This window comes from Alligator mississippiensis, chromosome 1 (genome assembly GCF_030867095.1).
Source record: "Alligator mississippiensis isolate rAllMis1 chromosome 1, rAllMis1, whole genome shotgun sequence".
Classification (NCBI taxonomy): Eukaryota; Metazoa; Chordata; order Crocodylia; family Alligatoridae; genus Alligator; species Alligator mississippiensis.
In genome coordinates this window covers 468,833,240-468,860,057 of record NC_081824.1, presented here as the reverse complement: position 1 = coordinate 468,860,057, position 26,818 = coordinate 468,833,240, and the positions used below count along the sequence as shown (strand labels likewise).

General features: G+C 50.0%; 1 protein-coding gene across 1 annotated transcript; it reads right to left on the bottom strand.

Moving 5' to 3' along the window:
- Positions 1-7,895: 7,895 nt before the first annotated feature.
- Positions 7,896-25,847, bottom strand: KLHL35 (kelch like family member 35). Its single transcript, XM_014601492.3, has 7 exons — positions 25,607-25,847; positions 19,149-20,039; positions 17,048-17,232; positions 14,251-14,369; positions 12,967-13,155; positions 10,883-11,071; positions 7,896-9,516 (listed from the first exon to the last, which is right to left on the bottom strand). The coding sequence occupies exons 1-7, from the start codon at positions 25,630-25,632 to the stop codon at positions 9,328-9,330; spliced, it is 1,788 nt and encodes a 595-aa protein (XP_014456978.2). The 5' UTR covers positions 25,633-25,847; the 3' UTR covers positions 7,896-9,327.
- Between the last annotated feature and the right edge of the window lie 971 nt (positions 25,848-26,818).

Genomic DNA, 26,818 nt, shown 5'->3' with positions numbered 1-26,818 from the left:
CCCATCCCATGACTCCATCCTGGTTCTCCTGGAGCTGACACAGGGAAGCAAAGGAGAGGGAAGGGAGGCTGTCTGCCAGGTTTGCTGGAGTCTCCTAAAAAAAGGAGCCAGTGCATGCACCAGCCCATTCCTCTGCTCTTGCACTGTCCCCTCTTGTTTGCACTGCCACGCTGCCCCCCTGCCCCCTTGCTGTAGAGCCAAACTGGGGTCTGATTTTGCAGAGCAGGTGCCTCAATACACCCTTCTAAGCCCCTTGCCTGGAAACCAGGGGTCCATGCCCAGGTCCCCAAGCACCCAACAGACCCGAGGTGACCCAGAGACTTCGCCGTCCTGTGCCACCCAAAACCCTCACCTTCCCGTCGTAGGTCAAGTGTCCACCCCTCAGATACCCGCACTGGTGCAAGAAGAAATAATGTCAATGCTTTACTGTGCTATCCAGTGCCCTCCTGGCCCTAGAGGAGCCAAGTGCCCCCATAAGACATTTGCTAAATGATTCATCTTGTGAACGGATATGAACCATTGCCCCCCGTCAGCCAGGATTTAGGAATCCAAAGGAAAATTTCATCCAAGAATGGGACTCTCTGCTTGCCTGACAGAAATAACACTTCACCCTTTCTCCATCCTAGCTTCCCAAAACATCTGTTGGTGCCGTTTCTGGACAGACAACGCGTTTCAGCTTCTAGGTGCAGGGCTGTAGCTTGCTCAGCAGGTGGCACTTCAGGCTCTGAAATCAGGGAGCAAAGCAAGTTTCTCTTGCCTAAATTAAGGATGTTAGCAAGCAAAATCAAGCCCTTCCCAGCCGGCTGTGACATCTGCTCAAACTTGACTCTTAGATTGCATCTTCAGACGTCCTCCCTGAGCTCACCTGGGCGACTGGCATGTTATAGGTACTCTAGCGGGCGGCGAGGGGGGAGTGCCACCACCCACCACGCCATGTCTGGCCACGCACAACTCCCCCCCCCCCCCCCCCGTGTCTGGCCCTGTGCACCCCTACCACACCAGTCTTACACACACACCCACACAGCCACACACACACACTCAACCACACACTGCACACACACCCCCAGCCACATGCCACACACCCCCAGCTGCACACTACACACACCCAGCCACATGCCACACATATCCAGCCACACACACACCTACTTAGCCACACGCACACACCCAAACACAGACTGCACACACACACAGCCACGTGCCACACTCACCCAGCCACACACACACCCAGCCACATACACCCACTCAACCAACCATATGCCATACACACAGCCACAGGCCACTCACCCATCCACAAACCACACCCAGTCACATGCCACACACACACCCAGCCACACACCACACCCACCCACCCACTCAACCAGCCACATGCCCCCCCACACCCACCCAACCACACACACACACTCAACCAGCCAAATGCCACACACACACCTACACACCCACCCAGCCATATGCTACACCCACCCAGCCACACACACCCAGCCACACACACAGTGATTCAGAGTGCTAAAGACCAAGGCAGACCGTGAGGAACCACAGAAGGATCAAAGGATTGAGCAAAGGGGCAACAAAATGGCAGAGGGAATTGAATGCATGATCTGACACCTCCAGGGAAGGAGTCCTACCTGATCAACACATCAAAGAGCTACTCAACACAGCTCACCAAGACACTCTCATGGACCCAGAGGGACAGACTTCCACCTTCAGCTCCCTCTGTGCAAAAATGAAGTTTATTTCCGACCTATGGGGACTTCTTACCATCTTGTACCATCTACACTTTTCCCAGAGCCTGATGAAGGGACTTTGATCCCAAAAGCTTGCAGAAAAGGACAATTATCTTGCCATTTTCCAGTTGGTCTAATAAAAGGTATCATTTTTGGAACCAAGAGTTCTAGTTTTTTGTATGTCTGAAGTGTAGTGATGCACATGGGCAAAAACAACCCCAGCTCTGCTTGCACTGTAATGGGCTGTTCCCACACAGGAAAGATTTGGGAGTTATCATGGACAGTTTGTGAAAAACATTCACTTCAGTGCTCAGCAGCGGTGACAAACAAAATAGGGGGGATTATCAAGAAGGGAACTGTAAGCAAAATGGAAAGTATCGTGACGCCCCTTTATAAATCTCTGGGGCATCCACACTTTGAGTGCTGTGCCCAGTGCTGGGCCCCGCACCTTCAAAAGGATACCAAAAAATTAGAGGCGGAGCAGAGAAGGGCAATGAGGATGATTCATGGCATGGGGGGGGGGCTTCCATGGGGAGAGACTGAAGAGGCCGGGCCCGCTCAGTTTAGAAACAGATGCTTGAGAGGAGACATAAGAAGGATTTACAAAATACTAAATGGTGAAGAGAACACCAGTAGGGATCATTTGCTCTCTCACAATGCAAGAACTAGGGGCCACATAATGAAACGAGTGGGTAGCCAGTTTAAAACTAACAAAAGGAAGTTATTCATCCCCATAGAGTGTCATGAAAGTGTGGAGCTGATTGCCACCGCACATTTTTGGGGGAAAGGGCATCAGCAGCTATTGAGCACCGGAGTTAGGGACACAGCCTCTGAATCACAGCTTCCCAGACTTTAAATGCTGGAGGCTGCAAGTGAAAGAGGAGCAGCGGAAAAAACCCTGGTCATCCCCAGGTCGCTCTCCCTTTCAGCATCCGCTCTTTGCCCCTGTGCGACACTGGAGACTGGGCAAGATGGATGTAGTGTCTAACCTAGTAAAGGGCCGTTCTTAGGTCTCCGTTGTTGCAGGTGACCTGCCTGTCATCTGAAGTGATGTGGGTCCCAGACACAGGAACTATATACCCACCATGAGCTTTTAGTGCCCCCTTTGCTCCGCTCCTGAGTGCGCACGTACATCACCTGCCCCATGTCTTTTCCAATGCAGCAAAGAGGTAGCATAAACCCTGCCGTGGCAAAGAGAGAAATCACCTACCATATCACCATGCCTAGCACACTCACTCTCCCTCCCTCTGAAAACTAAGGCATTGGGCTGCTGTGTGCAAAACATTGGCTGGGAGGTGGCAGAGATTATTTTCAATAGGCGAGAATTAATTCATAACCAAAGCCTCTAGTTTCCTTCCCCTCCCTCCCTCCCTCCCCTCCCCTCCCCTCCCAGTTCAGAGGATTCTCCCCTCACCCCAAGCCCAGTGCTGTTCTGCATCTCAGGAGAAAAATTCAGTGCATTTAAGATGGAAAGAGCTTCTGAAGCCTGCTTCAAGACCTAGTCTGGAGCCAAAAATATAACCCCTGTGCCCATATCGGAGACTTCCCCACTGCCACGATGTCCAGACATAGTCACCTCCTGCACTAATGTGCTCTGGGAAGGGCCTACTTCTGTGCAGATGGGTCTGAAAACACCCAGTCGAGGGAATCCCCCAGCCGGGCATTAATATTTAAACGTTGAGATCAGCTGTTCGGCATTCCCTTGACCTGAATAAATCTATTTTATTTCCCCCCCTCGGACTCATTCCTTTCAAATAAAGGCACATCATTAGAAGCGTCCCCCTCCCTTAATCTTTCCGAGGGGACAAGGTTTTGATCTGCTCGTCCCATCCACCGCAAAATGCTTAACCCTTTCCCTTCTGCCTCAAGCACCATCACCGTAGGCAGGGCGACATGTTCGTTAATGCACCGTAATTACGGCACATTATGTTTAGTACCTGTCGGAACAGGCACTAACTTCATGCACCATAATGAGCAATACTGTGCATTAGTACAGATGAACACTTTCCTTATGTTGCTTAATGCTCATTGGACTAATCTACTGTGTATTAGTGCATTAGTACGGTTTTTGCCAGCCATGCTAATGTGCAGCAGAATTAGTCCAATAGGCATGAAGTGTCTTGTGTAGACGCAACCTGTGTGGGGCTAAACAGCCCCTCTGCGGTGAATCCAGGACTGCAGCAGCATCTGTTGTTGCACGCAGCTAATGGTTGGGGCTGTCTGACAGAGCAACAGGAAAGCTGCCTGCTGCATGGACCCATGGGGTTTAGTGCCATTCGGACCCATGGGGTTTAGTGCCTTGCACAAGGGCATACATTTGGAGGAAACCTACAGCTACCGGAGTGGTGACAGCACCTCACCGAACCTATCTAAAGCCTGCTGATATCAGCCATTTCCTCAGTTCTTCGTGGATGAGACACTGATTAACCAGAGGAAGCGATGAGACTTATTTGTATTTGCAGTGAGGTGCAGAAGCCGGGGAGTGAGGATGATCCAGGGGTTTGGATGCTCACCTGACTCCGGAAAGACATGGCTTGGGGTCTGTGCTCTGCCACAGATTTATGGCATGACCTTGGGCATGTCATTTGGACCCAGAGCCTGAAACAGCACGTGAGCACCTACAGCTCCTGTAAGCAGCACTGCAGGGCCTATTCCTGGGTACAGAGTAGGACCAGAGCTTGGGTGAACATCTGTCCTAAGCGGGTAGAGCTGCTGGTTGCAGGCCCTTTATATGACTCCAGGTCTGTCCCTCTTAACCTGTGAGCCTGGAAGTGCTTTGGGGGCAGAGACCACCTCTCACTGCTCTTATCTACACTGCCTCTGTGCAATGCCAAAAGCGTTGCTGTGGTGGACACCAGCCTCCATGCTCCTCTTCCATGTGGGGCAAAGATCAGAAACAAAGTGAAGTAGCCTCCCCTCCAGAACTGCATCAGTCAGCCCATCTGAGACAGTCTAAAAGCAATGCAGAAGCCTATGCTCCGGGCTGGTCTAAGGCAGCTGCATGATTTCCTCTCTGGGATTCGGGGGCATGCTGAGGAGGGAGTAGGGGGGTTGCTTCCCCGCTGTGCTCCCTGCCTGGCACTACGGCAGTGCTTGCAAATCCCCCCTGTGCTTGCAAATCCCCCAGCTCTACCGGGTCCTGTTTTCTGCGCCGTAAGCAGTAAGAGAGCATCATATATTCTGTTATCTCCATGCAGTCCCCCTCCAGCACTCACATTTGATGGCAAGTAATGGGATAGGAAAAGGTCTTCTGTTTCTACTGAAGGCCAGTATTTGCCTTTAATAAAACAACATTCTGGCCTGTCCTTGCCATAAAACTGAAACAAGCCAAAATATATTTTATCATAGGGCATCTCAGGCTTGAGACGGCCCCCCCCAACCTGCTATCATCCCTCTCCAGTGGTTCCCAGATGGCTACTGTGACCCTTAATCCGAGTTAATCAGCACGGGTCCATCTCTCAGATGGGGCCCTAATCACAGCACACACGATGCTCTTTTGAGTGCTGCGCTATCGGCTCGCACCAGCTGGAGGTCCACGCACACACAGAGACACAAAAAGCAACATCTCAAGGGCTTGGAGCTTGGCGGATCCCTGCACCGGGGATTAACAACTTCTGAGCTCTGTGCTATAAAAATGATACATGTGCAAATAAGCTGGCTTCATCAGCGGCAGCATGAGTGTGTGCGTGTGTGCACCCATGTGCAATGAATTACTTAGGAAGCCGGCCTGGCCAAAGCCTCATGACAGAGAACAGGCAATTAGTGTGCTTCATATATGATTAGATAAAACACTAAAACATACACCCCAGGGAGGGGATCATAAAAGCAAGAAGCCTGAATGAGGGGCAGAGGGTAAAATTCAAAGGGAAGAGACTGGAGAAGAGAAGGAGCGGAAGAGTGGGCTACCAAACGTCAGTCCAAATCATTTACTCCAGGTGAATTCACACGAGGTTTTGTAGAGAAGGACACATGATGACACAAAGCGATGTGGTTGGAGGCCTGCAAGATGATGACTCCATTCGCATGCAGCTGGTTATCAGTGAGGGGTGTTCAATAAAGCCTCGGAGATCTGCCATAGGGTATAATGGGGAATCAATGAAATATCTATAATTTTGTTGGTTTTTTTCTCTGATTTGGATGACTTTTGCAGAGTTGGTAGCCTATGCTCAGAGCATGAAGCCTGCTCAGTTTCAAAAGGATCGGTGCAGGGGTTTAGGGAGAACTGCACCCCAAATTCTTGAAAGCAAAACTCATGTCACGTGTATGTGTCACACCACAGTGGGGTGAAAACTGCAGGGATGGTAGCCCCTGGGGAGGCCACAAAGCCTGCCAAGTTTCAAGAAGATCGGTGTAGGGGCTTGGGGGGAACTGCACCTCAAGCTGCTAACAGGCAAAACTCGTGACATAGATGACCCTGTGCGTGTTAAGGTGCAGCAGCGTGAAAACTGCAGGGATGGTGGCCCCTGGTAAGGCCACAAAGCCTGCCAAGTTTCAAGGAGATAAGTGCAGGGGCTTGGGGGGAACCGTGCCTCAAGCTGCAGACAAGCAAAACTCGTGCCAGGCGTGACACCGTGTGTGTTAAGGTGCAACAGGGTGACAGCTGCAGGGTTGGTGGCCCCTGCGGTGGCCACGACGCCTGCCAGCTGTGGAGGAGATCGGTGCAGGAGGAGCCAGGGGTGCAGGCCCCAGAAGCCCTGAACTGATCTCCTTGACAGCTGGCAAGCTTCATGGATGCAGCAGGGGCTACCATCCCTGCAGCTGTCACCCCGGTGCGCCTTAATACGCGCAGTGTCACCCAAGGCACGAGTTTAGCTTGTCCGCAGCTTGGGGTGCAGTTCCCCCCAAACCCCTGCACTGATCTTCTTGAAGCTTGGCAGGCTTTGTGGCCTCATCAGGGGCTACCAGCAAATTTAATCAAAATCAGACAAAAACCAACAAAGTTATAGATATTTCATTGATTCCCCATTATACCCTATGGCCGGATCTCCGAGGCGGCTCCGAAGTGCTTTGGAAGCTCTGAACCGCTTTGGGAAGCCTAATGAAGCCATCACTTCAATCCAGACATGCTGCTTCAGATGCCAAAGTGTCCAAAATTTCTCTGGATCCAAAGCACGGTCCAAAGCCTTGCATAGCCCTAGTGCCCAACAGGAGGTTATGTGAAATGTTTGCCCCCTTCATTGCATATCTTGAATTAACGCCTCACATTCCTACACTGAGCAGCACACCATATTTTCCTGTGTACAGCACACCCCAGAATAAGATATGCACCTTGCTTTTGAAAGGCAGAAGGAAAAAGAAATGAGATCTTTCCTTGCCGTAATGAACAGAATAGCAACAGCAGCGAGGGAGCTGAGCCTGCGTGTTATTCTGCGCCCTGTGGCTGCATGCAGACTTCACTTTTTGCTTCCAAAAGGCAGAAGCTTGACCAGCAGAAACTGCTGTGATGTATTTATTTCTTCATTTTGAACGTGCACCCCAATTTCCAGCAGCTTTTTTTTGGAAAAAAAAGGTACATGTTGTAGGTTAGAAGATATGGTTATTACAGCCAAACATATGGGCATAGGATAGGTATAAAACAGTAGTCCCTGTTCATCTGTCATTGGGGACAATCTGCTGGGATCTCTCCTCTTGTCTGCTCAGGTGATGCAGCTCTGAACACCAGCAAGAAAAACACAGCTCCCCAGAAATTGCAGCTCCTATTGCTTCTCCTTCAGATGAGCCTGCCTAGAAAGATCTCCCCTTCTCAGCAAAGGAGAGGGAGCTCTCTCACAGCTTGTAGCCAATGGTGGGAAATTATTCATTTCCCCATTTAAACCCTGCGGAATGAAGGATTTGAGACCCATTGCCAGTGGGTTTATTTTGCAAGGAGTGGGGTAGAGCCACCTCTGGGATCCTAAAGTATTTTATAGGAAGCTCACTTGTCCCTGGGTGGATCATGGCCAGACGCAACCCAGCCAGTGTCTCACAGCCAGGCAAGCTGGCCGAGCATGGTGGAGCCCCTGGCACCCACTGAAGGAATACAATGGACCCCATAAAACCTGGCTGCCATGGCAGGAGCAGCCAGGCGATGAGCAGGCAGGCAATGCCAGCCATGCTGGGAGTCCATGAGCTGTTTGCTAACCCTTCAGGCCTATGGGCTGCCAGTTCAACAGCCCTGATTCATTTCACAAGGGGTTAAAGTGATTGCAAACATTTATTTCTAAAAAAAATTATTAAAAAACTCAGCATTTAGCATACAGCATACAGGCAAGTGACATTGTACCACACAGATGAACATCAGGACCGGGAACAAGAGGACGACATGAGCATTTGTGGCTCAGTTTCCACATCGACAACCACACAACACACATAATACCGGCCATACGTGAAAAGTGGGCTCCTTCCCTCAGTATAAATGATGCTCATTCTACCTTTCTGTGCATTCATGTTCACTGAACCAAAGTGGAAAGGACAATGAGGAACTTGGAAAAGGCAGTGGGGAAAGTGTGAGAATCAAATAGCAGAGCTGACCTGAAGGTGGTGGTAATGTTGTGTGGTCATTTTAGATGCATTCAAAGCTTGGTTTCGTCCCACTAAGGGGTGGGGAGGAAGAGGATGTGAAACCAAAAGCTTTTCAATGTTTATTTTCTTTTTTTAAATGAGAGCACATACAAATCATGGGCTTCTTCACCTGGATGGTAGAGCACCAGCCTGGAGTGGAGAAGTCCCAGATCCGCACACTTCCTACTTCTCTCAGTAACAGGCCACTACACTGGCAATCAAGCCACAAAAAAGGCATTTGGGAAGAGGCAGCAATCCCCCAGCTCTTCTGGGTCCTGAATTCTGCGCCGTATGTTTTTATGGGGTGTGAGTGCAGAAATAAGTCTACTGTATGTACAGAGCACGTAGCCTGGCATAGATTGGGATTGCCTGAAGGTTTGGCCAGAGTTAGGACAGAAGATTCAAATTTTGGGTTTTTTTACCAGTTGACCTTGTCAGGGATCCTGCTGAAAATTTTGCTTGCTTTCCAAAGCCAGGCGCATATCCCCAGGGTTAATGGGACATGCTCACCATGTGTGTGAGAAGGCCACTATCTTGGTCAACAGCTTGGATGAGATGAGGAGTGGTTACAGTGGATAATAAGTTGAATATGAGCCAACAGTGTGCCCTTGTTGCCAGGAAGACTAACTACATACAGGGCTGCATTGGTAGGAGGGGAACAGGTTACCCAGGGAGGTGGTGGACTCTCCATCCTTGGAGTTTTTTAATACCCAGCTAGACAAAGCCTTGGCTGGGATGATATAGTTGGGGCTGGTCCTGCTCTGAGCAGGGGGTTGGACTAGATGTGACCTCCTGAGGTCCCTTCACACCTTCATTTTCTATGACCCTATTAATGTCCCAGTGCTAAACCCATGCCTCTTTCCAATTTGAAGGAAAAGATCCAGGTTCTGCACTGGGGTCAGGGGAGATTCACATCTTCTGTGAGCTGTGCACAGAGCGGGGACACACAACACATACCACCCAGTGGGTTACACATGCACGCATCTGCAAAACAGAGCCCTTCCCTCTGCAGCCCAATGGGAACCTGGGGTCTATAGTGAATCTCTGCTCATCTTCCAGACGGAGATCATCTGCTGACACGCTGGAGGAGGGTCACACAGCCGTGGTAACTGGTGCAGCGCTGCAGCGGGGGCTGCTGCTCCACTTGCCCCGTGGCTGGGTCAAAGGTGAAGGCCTTGTCGGTGCCCTCCCCGTTTTCATCCCGGCCTCCCAGGATGTAGATCTTGCCACCGCAAACCGTCACACCACAGCTCTCCTAGGGAGGGGACAGAAAGCTCAGAGGTAAAGGTGTCGCCCCAAGTTTTGCACAGCAGGGCTCCAAACCCAAGGCTGAACAAAACACTGAGCGGGGTTCGTCCTCATCACACTCACTTCAGACCCATCCAGCCGGGAAATTACATGTGGAAAGGGCAGGGAAGGAAGGGCAAGCAAACAGAAAGGGACCTGGTGGCCTGGCTTGAATGGCCTTGGGAGCCCCTCGAGCTTGGATGGATTGATTCCGGGTAACATTTTATTGACGGCCACAGACCAACCATGGACGATGCTGCCTCAGCCAGGTGAGGTGATTGCTGCCGCTCCATACTGTTTCTCAGACTAGCAGAGGATCACAGCGACAAAGGCAAGTGCTAAGCAAGCAATCCCACCACGCGTAGGTGTCTGAATAGAGATGGTGTCCTAGGGAAGTGGTGAGACTACTTCATGTATAAAGCAAGGAGCACATACCACGTGCATAAGCAAGAGCACGGCATGGCGTAGCCAGCCATCACCCTGCTGCAAAAATCAGTCGTGTAAGAGGCCAAGGATACACAGTTGGGAGAGGCGGATAGGACTTTTTTTCCCTTGGCTTCTCCTTCTCAAAAGCATGCTGTTTTTGCTTTTAAATGCCCCACTACAATGTGAGATTTCCAAAAAATGCAAAGCTGGGGGAGAAGGGGGGTTCCCTTTTAAATGAAATATTTCTCGATTCTTTAAAAAGTCTAAAAATGCTTTGGGTTTGGTTTTCATTTGTTTTTTTCCCAATAGATAAATGACTAAAATGCTACAATCTAAAGTTTTTGGTAACCGAAAGACATTCTCCCCTCCTCCACCAGCGGAGAGAAAAAAAATGACCAAATTAAAACTATATATTCATTTGGGATGAAAGAGTGTCTGTAACAAAAAAAACACCCTTTGATTAGCTGTGATGTGGAGCAATCTGGGTCTGGTATTGGACATGTCATGTATGGCTGGCCTGTCTGCTGGAGATCTCAGCTGCTGCATTGGGGGAATGAGCCCTATCCACCCACTTCATCCCTAGAAATGAGGGTGTAAGGATGCCCTAAGAGGCCCCAAGTCGCTGACTTTGAGCATACAAGAAGCCCGGGCCTTGACTATGGTGCTGAGGGCACAACCGTCTCATTTCCAAGGTCAATGAGCGTAGAGATGGAAGCTGCTTTTAACTTTGTGCATGTTAACTTTAAGCATGAGACTAATTCTGGTGGAGCTAGAGGGCTGTTTAACTGCTTGAAGTGCATGCCAAGTTTTTGCCAACTTGCCCATAGTTTTCGGTGATGCTTTATTGCCCACAGAGAGGATGGCAGAGAACGAGGGATGGTGGGGCCTTCTTACTGATCTGCTCTTACCAGAGGTCCCGGGAGAGCGGCCACTTCCCTCCAGGTGTCTTCCTTGGGGTCATAGCAGAAGATTTTACTCAGAAGCCCACCCACAATGTAAATCCTGTTGTCCAAAGACACGGCATTAATACACCTCTGAGAGAAGGGGGTGGGAGACAGGAGCGTCCACTTGTTTGCTTCAGGATCGTAACACTGGACCTGGGAAGAGAAAAAGGAAGTGGTTAGTGAGATTCCCACTCCTTTGCAGCCCCTGCTCAGACAAAAGACTGTGGGCTACAAACCAAGCTAGATACGTAGCAGCATGTTGGCTCAGATGGATGGGATCGCCAATCATGAAAAGAGAGGAGAAGAGGATGAGAGCAGCCCGTGGAGGAGAAGACCACATGGGAAACAGGAGTGCTGGGGTCCCATCTGGGCTCTCAACAACTCTTGGAAAAATCACTTAGACTTCGGTGTTATGGAACCGCACACTCATTTGGGAGAGCTAAAGTTTTAGGGTGATGGACCAGAGATGTTGTGCATGGCCTGATTTTCAGTCTTCCCCATGGAGAACATGACACACTTACAGATGGGTAGATGGTCGTACTATTGCTACAAACCCCCCTTGCAATGGCAGTCCCATCAAACATTACCTGGAACTGTGCTCAACCAGGGTGCTGGAGCACCCTGGGGTGCCACGAGCTCTTTTGAAGGGTGCCTCAAAGATGAGCGGATATGGGGAGATAAGCAGAAAAGGGGAGGCTGAGATTCCTCCCTGCCTGACCACTACTCACCCCCACCGTCTGGCTCCTCTGTGGGGAGGAAAGCACTGTAATCAATTGGTTGGTTTTTGAAAGGGGGTGCTGCTCAATTCACGCTGGTTATGGAGGGGCGCCTTGTGTCAAAGGAGAGAACGAGGCTTATTTAGTGTGGAAAGGAGGTAGGTGGGCTTATTTAGCTTGGAAAAAAGACTGAGAAGGGATTTAATAGCAGCCTTTAACTCCCTGAAGAGTGGTGTCAACGCGGATGGAGCTGGACTGTTCTCAGTGGGGGAAGATGACAGGACAAAGAGCAACGGGCTCATGTTGCAGCAAGGGAAGTTGAGGTTGGATATTAGGAAAAAATCTCTCACTAGGAGGGTAATAAAGCACTAGGACAGGTTACCCAAAAAGGTTGCAGACTCTCCATCCTTGGAGGTTTTTAAGACCCAGCCAGACAAAGCCTTGGCTGGGATGATCTAGTTGGGGCTGGTCCTGCTTTGGGCAGGGGGTTGGACTAAATGTGACCTCCTGAGGTCCCTTCCACCTCTCATTGTGTATAATTCTATGATTATATGATAAATGAAGGGTGCCCCAGTCTAAAAAGGCTGAGAACCGCTGGCTTGGACTATAAGCTCCAAGTTCTCACACTCAGAGAGGCAGAAACTCTCCGTGCTTTGCTCTAACCATGAGATGGCCTTCCCTTCCTAGCACCAACATACAGCTCAGAAGAACTATCCAGGCACAGTATCATAGGCTTAGATCTCAGAATAAACTTCCTACTGCATGTCCTGAAGAAGCGCAGTTCGTCACTGCTTCGTTCTCTCGGTACTGCGACTCCCAGCATCCCAAAGAGAACGACGAGAGCCGGGCACGGCCTAACCCACCTGAAACTGGGGCCTGACCTCACATGGCCCGAGGACCCCCCTAAATGGCAGGAGCAGGAAACTACTTACTGGGCAATATAATAGCACAGCTGTGCATCGTGCACTAGAGCAAGAAGCCGCCACAGGCAAACAGACCAGTTAAACCAAGCCCTTCCCAGTCACTAGAAGAACCCTTTGGCTCTGGTCCCAGCATGCCAGCCTGGCCTCTCCTTGTATCAAGCTGTTCTTCTCCCTTGCTGACTCTTCTGGGAGCTTTTTAAAGCTTTTTGGGAGAGACTGCCTATCTAAATGCCCCACAGCTGGGCTCTCTCAGCAGGGCTGACTCTTCCCTCTTAAAGGGACAGGCCACCTGTTACAGGAGGCCTCCAATCGGTGGTCCTGAAGCTGTGGGGCACTCCCACCAGTGTTCATCTTCTACCACCACATCATGCATTCCCCTCAGCCCAGCCAACCCCTACAACCACAGTACCTTGTCTGAGTTCACACTGTCATCCACAGCACCCCCGAGCACATATAGCTTGTTGAGACAGGGGACGACGGCTGCTGAGCTCACCGCTTGGGGCAAAGGTGCCAAAATTGACCAACGATTGGAGAAAGTATCGTAGCATTCAACACTGGAGAGGCGGTAAAAGCCATCAAACCCACCGACGGCATAGATCTGCCATGGAAGGAGGAGAGATAGTCATCAGGGGTCACGGTGCTGGGTGGGCGAGGGGGAAGGCTACGATTCCATCATATTGGTCACAGGAACCTTGATTTTGAAGGAATTCTGATTTCTATGATCCAGTCAGTCAGAGGGGAAAGTGCAAAGGATCATGGGAGGTGTGGATCAGCCAGGGATGCTGTTGTATAGGAAAAAATGTGGGCATGGGTGGATCCAGGAGAGGAGTGAGGGGGTGGGTTCATGTCCCTTTCAGGTGTGCAGCGCATGCCCAAGGACCTCAAGGATCCCAACTGCTCAGTGTGGGCTCCTTCCAGAGCTGTCTCTGCAGCTCATCAGCTGGTCGGTGCAGGCTCTCACCAAAACCACTGGTTTTGCATGGCTCCAGAGTTCAGGGGCTCAGCACTGCCGCTATTCACCCCCCATCCTCTTCCTCATGCTAAATTTGGGGCAGGGGAAACTGAGGATGAACAACAGCACTCACCACCTGAGCATCCAAGCTGCATGAAAGCAGTGGCTAGAGCAGGAATCCCATGTTGATGACCTGGGAGCTCAGAGCTCCCTGCACATGTGACAGCCAAAGGGCAATCGCTTCTTGGCCTATTGGCTACAATCAAGCAAAATGAGGGGCATCTGAACTCCCAAGGCCTATGGCCCTGATAGGGCAGCCTGGTATGAAGTATGAGCATTTGTACGGGTAGCCATAGATAAACATAGATATTTAGTTTAGGCATTTTGAGTGACCGGATGTGTAGCTGCAGCCACTCTATCCAGCTCCACAGGGCCCCCCAAAGTGTGGAGTCCAGGGCGCTTCCCACCACCTTCCCTGGGATAGCCCTGACTGGAGCAGCAATGATTTGTGGTACTGTGCATTTCAAAGTACCTGCTACTGTCACAGGAGGAAGAACGAGGGATACAGCCTCAGTTAGCTGCTTTGGTTCATAGGGCATATGTACACACCACGGTTTTTGCCCTTTCATGCACTGCAACTGCACGTCTGTTTGCATGAACGGGATTTCTGGATGCTTTAAAAGTCTTTCATAGGCGGCAATTCCAAGTTGCAGTGCATAGGCAGAGGGAGGAAGAATGTACCTTTCCCTGAAGAGTTGCCATTTTGTGCCTCCACCTGCCTTTCTGCAAGCAGGCGACTTTGATCCACACGTTGAGCTGGGAGCTGAGCACCCAGACATCACTGCTGTTGATGTGCCCTCCTGAAAGACAGACAGGCACAGCATAGTCAAGGGGAGTGCAACCACCACCTCCAAACTGAACAGCAGTGAGAGAGCTTAGCATACTGGTCACCACTGCCTCACACTGACCCAGCGCATGACAGGTAAAGGTTGCATGTGTAGTGTAAAGAGAGAAGGTGGAAGAGGGGAAAAGGAGATCAAAGGAGACAACAAAGGCCCAAGTTCTGACTGCTTCAGCAGGAGTAGGGCCACACGCCTACTGTCGGTGGAAATTTGGATAGTAAGCAAAATGGGCCACCCATCCATTCCCATCTGGCAATTTCTATGCAATGATAATGGGGTCTGGGAACAACTGTTTAGTCTACCTGTTGCATCAGTGGCCTGCTTTTAGGGACCCTAATATAATGAAAGGAGCTTATCTGCTACAATAATGGGCACAGTGAGAGCGCAGAGGTACATCTACATTGTATAAGGTAGATATAGCAGAGCTACCTTTGAACCAGTTAGGTTTAGGGCCTAATTGCAGCAAAATCAGCACAGCAAAACCTACCCCCAAAACTGGGTAAGTACTCAACCAGGCTGTGCTGAGCTCCATGCCGTAGTAGTTAAATTGAGACACATGCCTCATGCCAGCTGCAGTCACAACAGGAATGGCAGTGGAGGCCCTCAGATGCTTATACTGTATCTCATGCTACTTACTAAGCTAGGTCGGCGACACCAGCACAGTACCTGCAGTTCACAAATGAGCATGGCAAGACTAGAAAGAGGTAGTTAGCCATGTTAGTCTGAAGTCAGTCAGAAGGCAGGGAAGATGCACACCTTTATAGGCCAACTCTAAGATGTACATCTTTCTTATATATAAATAGTGTGCGCTATATGTAAGTAGGGAGGGAGGGAGGTAGGACGCATGCATGCACACGACATATATAGCTATATCTTGTGCTGTGTAGCACAAGCTTTCATGAACCCAAGTTCACTTCATCAGCTGCTGTCTACCTGCCTTCTGATGCAAGAGTAGCTGGCTAAAAGTTTCAGGAGCACAATAGCTCAGCCTATATGTTTGAGCTTGGCTTTTTGCAATTGTCATGAAACACAGCTATGAAAACAGTTTAAAAGGAACATAGTATCTGAAGAATAAACTATTGCCCAGTGCATGCTCAGGTCTGATTAGGAAACCTCAAAAAAAGGCTTGGACAAGAAATCCAGAGCTCAGTGCTTAGTAGATCCAAATGAACCCCTGAGGACTGCAGACCTCGCCTTTGGTTCTCATGAGAACAGGTTCTCCAGGGAGATGTCCGGTGTTTTGGTGTGCTCCACCAAAGACAGACTAAGCCTCTGACTTTATTGGGAACTCAGGGGATTTCTCAAGCCCAGAAAGGTCACACAAGAAGAATGCAATTTAACAGAGCTGGCTGAGAAGTCCTGGCCCTCCAAGTCTTGGCCCCGCTGTTATCTGCTCCACACACTCAGCCTCACTCAAGATATTTTCTTTTAAGCCCCAGGGTCTCTGATCCTATCCCCTCCTCCTCATATCTCTGCTCCCATCCGCTGAGATGTGCTATGTGGAAAGCCCACTCCTACAGAGAGCTACTTCCCTGGCCAGGCAGCTGTCTTCCCAGTTGGCTTTTCTCTGTGGCCAGCAAGTCTAATTCTGTCCGTGAGCGGACAGTGGTGTGTATACATGCTAGCCAGGTCACTGTGCTGCATTAGAGAGGAGAGAACTTCCTGGGCAGTGGAATAACTCAATGTCCAGAAGTAGGAGCTGGAAATGCCCAGGCAACTTTGGAAAAAGATAGCCCTGGTTTCTCATCCTCCCAATAGACCAAGGCAGCTGAGCCAGGAAGGACATGTCATTAGGGACCTTCAGAGGTCTGAGCTCAGAGCAGGTGGGAATTAGCACAAAGCATGATGGACACCCCTCTCAGAGCCTCTGCCTGCAAAACTCCACGAGAGACGTATGATTCAGGAGGTCTCACTTGACGAGTCACAAAGCCATCTAGCCTCAGACTCCTGATCTTGGTGCACAAGCCGACAATTGATCAGCTCTCAGGTGATGTTGTTGCCATGATGGCCCAGGGGATAGGTGAGAGGCAAGATTTCTTGCAGGTGATATATTTTGTTGGACCAACTGCATTGAAGAATTTTCTCACGAGGAGCATTGGAACAGGTTACCCAGAGAGGTGGTGGAAGCTCTACCCTTGGAGGTTTTCAAAACCTGGCTTGACAAAGCTTTGGCTGGGATGATCTAGCTGGAAATGGTCCTGCTTTGAACTTTGAACAGTTTCAACAGGGGTTGGACTAGATGTGACCTCCTGAGGTCCCTTCCAACCCTCATTTCTATGTTGCTATACACTTAGACAAGCTTTCGCTCATCAAAGTACCCTTCCTCTGCTTTCTTCCGTGAACCTAGAGGCCTGAAGAAGGGCAATGCGATACCCAAAAGCTTACCATGCACTTGGTCCAATAAAATATATCACCCACGAGAATTCTTGCCTTCTCTACTATGAAATCTATGGTGTAACAGCAGTCGAAAATGCACAAAACTTGAATAATTAAAAAAAAAAAACAACTGTGGCACAATCTGGGTGAATGGCTGTCATGTCCCAGCTGGCATATTGGACTGGCTCAAAAGCTGGAGAGCACCTTGGAGTCTGGACCGGGCATCTCAGGTACACCTGGTGCACATCTGGGGCTCTCACCTGATATGTACACATCATTCTTCAGGGCGCAGGCAGCAAACTCCGACTTGGTATATCCGGGCAGACTGGACAGCGCCGTCCACTGCCTGCTCTTGGGGTGGTACATGTCAGTGAAAGGGAGCTTCAGGAGGCCTTTCTTGTCACAGCCCCCAATAACGACAATGACCTCTGCTAAGTCCATGAACCTAGAACGAGAGACGCGTGGAAAAATCTTGAAGCAACGGTCCCATCTTTCTGGCATGCAGCCGACTCACAAGCTTTATCTCCTCTGTCCTACTGTCTTGCAGAAAGCACCATGACAGCTATTATCGTTCGGAGCCTCTCTGATGGACAGCATGGTCCTGTGGCCAGAACCACTGGTTTGGGAGCCAGGAAGACTGGGGTTTAATCTTAGGTCTGCCACTGACTGGCTGTGGGACCCTGGGCATGTCACTCCACTTATGTGCCTTTGTTTCCCTGTACCCCTTGTCTACCTGGCCGAGGAGGAAGAGTGTTATCTCGGCTGCTAGCCCATGCTGGCTGTCCATAAAGAAGACAACTGCCAGGAATCACACGCTCTGCAGCAACAGCAATAAACTAAACTCTGGAAGAAGAAAAATTCTGCCTTAACGGGGAGGAGAAGACTCATTTGGGGTTGTCTTTGGACTTGAGAGATGGGTGTTGGGTTCTTGGCTCTACCACAGACGCTCTTGTAGCCTTGGGCAAGTCACTCCAGGATGGGGTCCCAAAAGGACTGGGGCAGAATTTAGACACCCATTAAATCCACGAGTGAGTCCTCAGAGTCCTATCCTAATCCTGTAAGCACCTGAAATGCATAGACACCTCGGCTAGGGACAGAAATTACACATAAACCAGTTTAAGAGATCAGAAACTAGTTTAAACCTGTAACAGAACAGAAGCTCAGTGCATATAAACCAGTTTCAAAATGGCTGAGACTGGTTTAAGATAAACCTGGTTGAACGCAGTATCAGACTTAACTGATTTGGGTTAAACCAGTTTATGAAACTTCTGTCCCAGACCCTATAGTTTCAGCAACAAAGTTGCTCATGAACACACATTTCTACATGGATATATCCAGCCTCACCTCAATGGTACAAGAGGAACAGACCCTTTGTGGATGCTCCCCTGGCTTAAAACCACAGCTGAGCAGACAGGAGCAGAGGTTTGCTTGACACCATGTTCACCTGAACCCAAGGTGACCCTGAATCTAAGACGACGCCCCAGTAATTACAGTCTATATATGGAAAATATGTAAATTCATTGCAGTTTTCCAGGTGTAGCATCTAATTAGCAGAGGGTTATCTTAAATTTGTCCCCCTATGACTGCAACAGGGAAAGAAGCAGCAGGGAGCAGGCAGCCCCCTGCCCTTGTCTCCTCCAAAACACTTCTACCCCCTGCAGCTTGCCTATCCCTACCCCTTCCACCATTCCTGCAACCCCTGGTGCCCCTGCAGCCTCTGCCCCCTTCCTCCCCATTCCCTTGCTGTCAGACACGGCCCCAACTCCACTCCCTCCTGGGTCATGGTCCATATGAAAATGTGGCCATTGCCCAGCCATGCAACAGGATCACAGAGCTGGATCTCTGTGAATGGGGGAAGACCCTCATCTTGGATTCAAGTAAATATGGTATTATCAGCATCGCCCGCAGGGTCTAGTCATGGGTGGCTTGCTTCACTCTGCTAGGCATCTTAAAGGAGAGCCCCTGCCTCAAGCAGCTCATTTTCAATGGACAACCCACAGGGGAAAAAGAGAGGCACAGAGAGTAGAGACTTGACCAAGGTCATGCAGGGGGTCAGTGGCAGAGTGCAGACCAGAATCCTGGTCCCGGCTCAGTGCTCTCCATACTGGAGACTGCTGCAGGATGTGAAAAGTGGCCTCTCTTCCCTTGTCCTCCTCACAAGTTTGTTTTAGAGAGATCCCTGGCTCTGTGCACTCATTCAGAGGTCAGTGCCCTTCACAGTACTCCTCACCAACAAGGGACTTCAGAAACATCTACCCTCACAGCAGCCCCAGGAGCTCAGCCCAGATGAGCCTAAGGGTCCCCCCCTTAAGATCCTCAGGTTTGTGACTCATACACGCAGCAGGATCTCCTGTGTGTTACCTCCTCGGCCTGGATCGCAGGGAGTCAACCTCGTTCCCAAGGATGTAGTACTTGCGCGCCTCATGTAGCAAAGGGATGCACTCTCTGGAGTCCTGGATGAGTTCATCCGTCTCGACCTTTTCCAGGAAATACGTGGGGTCCAGCAGAGGGAGGCGCACGTGCTCCAGCAGGTCCTTCAGGGCCACCTTCCTGGCAGCTGCATCATGCCGTACCCATCGCATGGCCGCCTCAAAGACCACCTCCTCCCTGGGGACCACCAGATGCTCGTCGGACAGGTACCCAGCCAGCTCCTTTGCACTCAGCCCCAGGAACTCTTCGTGGGACGACACCTCCACGAAACACTCCAGCAGGAACCTCTTGCTCTTTTCCGCCAGGGATGCAATAGCAAATGAGTCAGCAAACTTCATCATGCCTAAGCAGTTGCAGGGGTGAAGCTGGCCTTCGAGGAAGCGGATGCAAGCATCCCGGAGCTGAGAGATCTGAAGCAAGTCGGAGAGCTCCAAGATGCCTTCAACATTGTCTTCCTGGAGGATGATATTTCCCCCATACATGTAATCGAGGAGGAGGCTCATGCTGGAGGCAGAGATCTTCTGGATGGTAACAACGTCTTGGTGGCCTTCCTTGAGATGGCCCCCAAACATGGCTCGAAAATAGGTGCTGTTAGCCGACAAGGTGGCACGGTGGCAAGGGAACTCCTGCCCATCAATTGCGAGCACCACATCCGTGAAGATGCCACTCTGCCGATAGGAGTTCAGCGTCTGGAGGATCTGCTCGGCATGGCAGGACCCACTACAGAGCTTCACATGCAGCTGCTCTTGGCTTGGGTCCCGAGTTGCATTCTCAAGGCTGCCTGTTCCATAACTGGGTTCTTCCTTTATTGGCCGATGCATCCTGGTTTGGGGGAAGAGGGAGGAAAAGCAAAACACCTGTTAAAGTAGCCATAAGAACATAAGAAGTGTCATAGTGGGTTAAGCCATCTAGCCCAGTAATGTTTCTACAACACTGGCAGATGCTATACAGGGGGAGCACTGAACCGGGTACCTCTAGAGTGATTTATCCCCTAATCAACGTACACACCATGGGTTTTAATCTTCATTAAATTAAATAGGTTTATAAAATTTTAAATTGTTTATTTTGGAGCATCTCATCTGTGTTTACACACACTAGGTTTTCAAATGAATTAAGCCTTGGAGCATCGCATTTGTGTTTATACACATTAGGTTTCCGAACGAATTAATCCAGGTCCCTGGCCGGCACTGCAGGAGACTGGGATGATTCAGCACTGTCCTTCCTGCCCAGGGCCTCCCACCCACCCCATGCCTGTGCCCTTCCATGCAGCTGTGGAAACAGGCAGCTGGCAAACAAGGAGAAAAAAAAAGCCACACAAGAAAAAAAAAAAGTGGAAGCAATTTGAAGGGGTGAACTATAAAAAAGTCGCAGCACTATCTGGTGAACAAAGAGGCTCATTACATATCTTTGAGTGCCTTTGTGTTTGCATGCAACAAATCCATGGACATGACACTTTAATTCCCAGCGAGCTAAACTAAACTACGTCCAAGGAGTTTTAGTTTAATGCACAAGAAAAACTTTTAAAGAGTCAGGAAATCCCACTTGTGCAAACAGACACGCAGTTTCAGTGCATGAAAGGGCAAAAATTGTGGTGTGTACATGAGCCCAATTGCCAGATATGCTCTTTGCCATCCACCATTATGGGCTTAGAGAGGCCAAAGGGAACTTCTCCAACCGTTCTGTTCAATACCTATTAATAAATCCTTATTACTGGTTAATAAGAAGTAGCTGCCATGTTACTGGTTAATGACATCCTCTCGCAAATGCTAAGCAAAATTGCTCAAAAGGAAGAGCATTTTGTTGTACATCCCCCTCATATAGCAACATATGTGCAGGCACCTTGGACTTTGCCATTGTAACCATGGTCAGGTAGAACTTAACAGCACCAGGTGCAGTAAAGGCCCTGATACAGCTGAGTCCTGAAATACAGGCTTAGGTGCGAGTCCATCCTTAAGTGTCATTGAAGCCATCAGGACACGAGTATGTGCTGTAGTGGTTGAATGAGCAATGGACAGCTGTCCCCTGCTCCTGAACCACAGACCTCCACCGCCTGATCTGAAAAGGAATCTTTTAATTATCGCAGTAGACACTTATGACACAATGCTTATCTTCAAGAGAGGACAGGGACACACAAACCAGACAATTCCCAGCCCTTTTCACTGTTTCTTGATGTACAAAATAAGAGAAGGCTTTCAGGTCAAATGTGCTAGGGAATGAAGTTCACTGGAAAACAAAAGTACTGCACAAACAGCATTTCAAGCAAGGGAACATGTGCCAGGAGGCTAACCAAGGGTCATTTGGTAAACGCCAATTGATAAATATGCAGAGAACTAAAGGAGCGGGTGGGGAAGAGAGCTGTCCCCATGGTGTTTGTCCCAAAAGGACTGAAGGTCCCCAAGCCTGTGGGTCCTGTGGAGATCCATCAGGGCATGCCCTGGGGGCATTATCCAGCAAAGAGAAACCATGTGGGATGCAGCTTAGAGGAGAATCCCTTCTCCCTACCCCCAAAAAATCATTCCCAGTCATCGCCAAGAGCAGACACAAAAAATTTTCATTCTGGAGTAAATTAACCTGGACTGTACTCTGCAGTAACGAGCACACACAACTGGCCTGCTCATGCTGGCTGTCCAAAGTAGGTGCTGTGACAGCCCCTTGCCGCTACGGAGGGCCCAGTGAGCTCCAGAGTGATGTTGACAACGGTTGCGGGCACACAATACATGCACCCAACTAACTTTCTTTGGTGTAAATTTACTTTCAACTCCCTCCAGAGCAGGAGAACAGCATTTCCTACAGTCAGTGCTGTGTATCTTGTGTCCTCTCCATTTTTCTTGTGGAGTAAAAGTGGGGAACCCTCCAGAGTAACCGCATCGTGTGCCCACACCTTAAGACAGGGGTGGCCAAGCTGCAGCATGCACATCACAAGTGGCACGGTAGGCCGTTGTGTGCGGCACGTGGCAGATCAGGGAGGGGGCAGAAATCAGAGCAGCAGATTGGGCAGAGGAAGGGGATCCGAGTGGCACTCGGGGAGGGTGCAGAGATCATTTGTGGCACACCTGCCAGAAAGGTTGGTCCCCACTGCCCGGAGGCCTGCACATCCGGACACACGGACCACATTCAATGCCGTTGAAGCTTCCTCTTGATGTTCAGCTTCTGTATCAATTCTTTCAGTCTTTGGCCTCTCAGCAGGCAATGAAGATGCCTGGTGACGGGTGTGACAGTGCTTGTTAGTTGCCACTTCATTCTCTGGGTCCCTGTTGCTACAACTCGCACTAGGAATTAACCAGTCTCTTTGCTCCCACCGACTATTTCGTAGGATTGTAGCAAAACAGGGCTGGCAGGGAGCCATACAGGTCAACCTGTCTGCATTTGCTAAAGCAAAGCCCCAGGGGTGTAAAAGGAGATTCATAACCTGCCTTTATGCTCAGACCGTTTCAAACCAACCTGGCCCACACCTGCCCTTTGGTGAGGTCTTCAGCCCCTCTGAACAGCACAGTATAGGGGTGGATCTGGGGGGATCTGCTCTCCAGGGTATGAGCTAACTGCTCATGGCTAATTTAGATGCCCAAAGATAGCATTGGACATTGGTGTGGGACAACGTCTCACACCACATGCTCAAAGCCACGTCACATGAGCCAAAGGCACCCGCCAGCTCACACCGGCACTGGGATTGGCTGCTAGAAGGAGAAACCATCAAACGCACCACGTACGCTGATAAATATTCATTAATGAGATCTTGTCGTTATATCATAATATTGAGTAGATGCCAAAGGGCTTTGTAAAGGACATTGGGACCTTTACTCCATGTGACAGGAGGGGCAACAGACACAGAAAGGCAGTGACACACCAAAGTCACCCAGCAAACCAGCGCCAGGGGAACAGAGCCCAGGTCCCCAGCACGGCACTGCTGCCAAGCCAATACTTCTCTCTTTGGCAGCTTGACAGTTTGCTCTCACGGGAACAATAATGAGCTTAAGTGCTCTCAATAAGCTGTTCCAGTGCAGGCTTCAAATGAATTCAAATGAGCGGAGGAGCACTTTACGCAGAATAGCCTCAAAGCACAGCTGTCCAAGAAGCACGGTAGGTTCCTGAACGCTTAGTACTCGGTCCTGGGTCCTGGACAGGGCAGGGCTCACTGGGCAATACAGCATCCTGTATCAAAAGGACATGGAAGAACTAAAGAAGGGTCAGAGAAGGGCGGCAAGGATGATTCATGGTATGGAGGGGCTCCCATATGAGGAGACACTAAAGAGGTTCAGTTTAGAGATGAGTTGCTTGCGGGTCTACAAAATACTAACTATCGAAGAGAAAGTCAGTAGGGATTTATTACTTGCTCTCTCTCACCGGGCAACAATCAGGGGTCACAAACGGAAACGAGTGGGAGGTCAGTTTAAAACTAGCAAAAGGAGGTTCTTTTCCCCACAGTGGGCGCGTCTACATGTTCGTTCATGTGCCATACTTACTGCACATTAAATTTAGTACATGGATAACCAAGTCCTAAATCGAGCATAGTAACTTGCACTACTGACCTACTGTGCAGCAGTGCCGGCGCACGGGTTTGTTGGGACGCTAACTTCATTGGAGCCTAATACTACTGTGAAGCAGTGTGTTAGCATGGATTTAGCCCGACACACTACTTTGCAGTCTTACTAGGCTACTGTGCAGTTAATCTCATGTGTCATTCAAGGGGGGAACTCGTGTCCAGGTGCGGTGAATGCTGACAATTCAGCCTGATCTGCAAAAGGATCAGACACATACTTGGAAGAAAAGGGACATCAGTTACTATTGAGAAAGGGAGTTATGGATACAGCCTCTGCATCACAACTTCCTAGACCTTAAATGCTGGAGGCTGCAAGTGAGAGAGGAGCAGTGGAAAAAACCGCTGGTCGTCCCCAGTTCGCTCTCCCTTTCAGCATCCACTCTCTGCCCTGTGACACAGGAGACTGGGCAAAAAGGACCTATGGTCTGACCCAGTAAATAGCAGGTCTTATGTTCTTACAGTATAGACAATGTCCTGCCTCGGACTCCACTATCAAGATGGAGTCTGTTTTTGCAAGTGACTGCTCTCAATCGAGCCTACAACTTGCTGAGTGACATCCCAGGGCTTGTCCTGCAGGCCAGACAGGGTGATCAGATTGGCCCATCTGCACAGAAATATTACAAATCGGTACGCACTTGAGGAAAAACAGGCTCAAATTCTGGAGAGGGGGTTGTATTACTGAGTATTGAGTGAATTCTCATGTAAAACTCAAAACCACTCAGCTTATGATAGACATTTTCCCCACCTAAAAATCAAAGTTGTTGCAGTTTCTACAAGTTAGATCTCATGAATTGGAAAAAAAAAAAAATCCATTGCGATCTGAAACACAATTAAAAAAACTGGCAACGTGGGCAACAGGGGGTCAAAAAATTTTTTTTAAATGGTTCCCAAAAATGGAAGTGGAAAAATGCCTGAAAAAAAAGTGTTTAAAAAGCAGAAAAATCCAAATGACTTTGCAAAAAGTCTGGCATTCAAATGGCCCCCAAAAAGATGGGTTTGTGCATGTGAAAAAAAAGATCCTTCCTCTACAAAAAATACATGACATGGCAGCAAAATCCCTTTGCTTTAGGTTCATTCCCAAGACCATTTGAAAGCCCTCTCAGGTTTTTCCCGATGAGCATCCACAAAACAAAATCTCGCATCTCTGGGCTTCTCGAACTGCAAAGCTGAACAGTTCAGTGCCCCGTTCACGTGCTGTCAGGGGACTGTGGCCACTGCAAGCAGGTGGGCTCTGCTTTCACTTATGACCCTGGAAGAACCAGAGAGCAGCTGGTGGAGAGTAAGGAGGCTTTAGCAGGTACAGCTTTGGACTGGGACCAAGCAAACGCAGGTCCAGCTCCCACCTCCGACACTGGTTGTGCGTGTGACCTTAGGCAAATCACTTGAGCCTCGATTCATCTGTCACATGGGGATAACACAGCCCTGCCCTAGCGTTGTGATGATATGGGACTGGTGAGAGCCACAGGACTGAGGTCACTTGGGTTAGAGGAGTGGAAGAGAAGTGTGGAGCATTCCTAATAAATAACCTTTCATCCACACAACACCAGCAAGTGCAGCGACCTAAGTTTGTGGTGAGCCACGTTATACAAAGAACATCCTCCCTCTGGCATCATGCGGCATTGCAAACAGCGCAGGTGTTGGCTGCGCCCTGACCTGAACCTGGTCCCCAGCTGCAAGCCTGGGCTGTGACCCCTCCAGCTGATGCACAGAGACCACCCCACTGCCTTGCACCCAACTGTCCACCTCTCCTAAGCAACCTCAGGTGCTATTAGAGGGCAAGCGGCTCTTCTCTTGCCGCTCCATCATTGACACACCTGGGCACCAGCACCACCTGCAAGGCAGAGGCCCTTACCTGGACCGCAAGTCGTGTCCTTCCATGTGGATCTAGCGATGCCGCAGCTCTGCTCCCCCTCCACGGGTTTTCTTTTGCTACAGCGCTCTCCAAGGCTGCATGGAGCCAAGCCCCCTAGAAAGCACAGACCGGCCCTTCTCCAGCAATGCTGGGGGAAGCACAAATGCATCCCTTTATCCAGAGTCAGGGAGAGGTGGGGGGGCAGACATCTGCTTTTGTTCCCGCCGCACGACTATGCCTCGGGGCTGCGGGGCCTTTGCAGCAGCTGTCAATTATAGCCCACCAGGGAGGGGCAGACCCCAGCAGAAGCAGGGGGGGGACCAAGCCATCAGTGCTCAGAAAACATAACGCAGGGGCGGCTTAGCAGAGAGGAGCCATCTGGAGAGCAAATTGGGGTCCAGGTGGAACAAGTCATTTGATGGAGTCGCCGGGTCTCTGTGAAGACTGCGCTAAGCAGATAAATAAACAGGAGCCGAGGTGGCGCTGGCAGGCATCAGAGCAGGAGCTGCACTGGTAAGGGAGGGAGTGCAGCTCCCATCGTTAGAGAGAAACAATTAATATCTGTCAAGGAGAACAGGCCAGAAGGGGGAATTAGCCCTTGGTGCCTCCGAGGGCTTCCTCATAAGCCAGGGGAGATATCAAATGGCAGGGTCAGGGCTTCTTCCGAGGCCTCTGGACCCTGGCATGGTCCCCTGCAACATGCCCGTTGTCTTAAAGACCCATCAGAGCATCGGCGCTATACGGCCTAGGCACGCTGTCACAGGCTGTGTCATTTTGGGGAATTGCCGTGGGCGAGGGCAACCAGTATATTAGTGACATTTCTCATTCGCTTTGAGTCAGAGTTTTGTTTCCAGCCACGGTTCCCCAGCCAGCATCAGCCCACTTGGCAATGAGCTCCGCAGACCCCATGGGTAGGCTTTACTGGTCCAGTTGCTTTGCAGACGTGTTTTAGTCGGACACATGGCCTTGATTCAATAGTAGGTTGCATTTAATGGCCTTAAATATATAGGAGGTCAGACTAGATGATCTAATGGGGCCTCCTGGCCTTGAACTATGAAACCAGGCATGTAATGCCATCAAGGACAGTCATTAGCTCATTGCAGTTCACCCTAGAGACTAGGCAAAGTGGCATCTAACGTGTGAGTTAACAAGCTCTCTAATATTAGGCTTTCGTAATAAAGAGGAGAAAAGCAAGTGTCCTGACCCCCAGTA

What these genes read in the sequence shown, in the direction of transcription:
- KLHL35 (XM_014601492.3), bottom strand. Translation starts at nt 25,632, where the DNA reads ATGGAAGGACACGACTTGCGGTCCAG. An exon ending in TGGCAACTCTTCAGGGAAAG is followed by an intron (nt 13,156 to 14,250) that starts GTACATTCTTCC and finishes CTTCCATGGCAG; the next exon opens with ATCTATGCCGTCGGTGGGTT. An exon ending in ACAGTGTGAACTCAGACAAG is followed by an intron (nt 11,072 to 12,966) that starts GTACTGTGGTTG and finishes TTCTCTTCCCAG; the next exon opens with GTCCAGTGTTACGATCCTGA.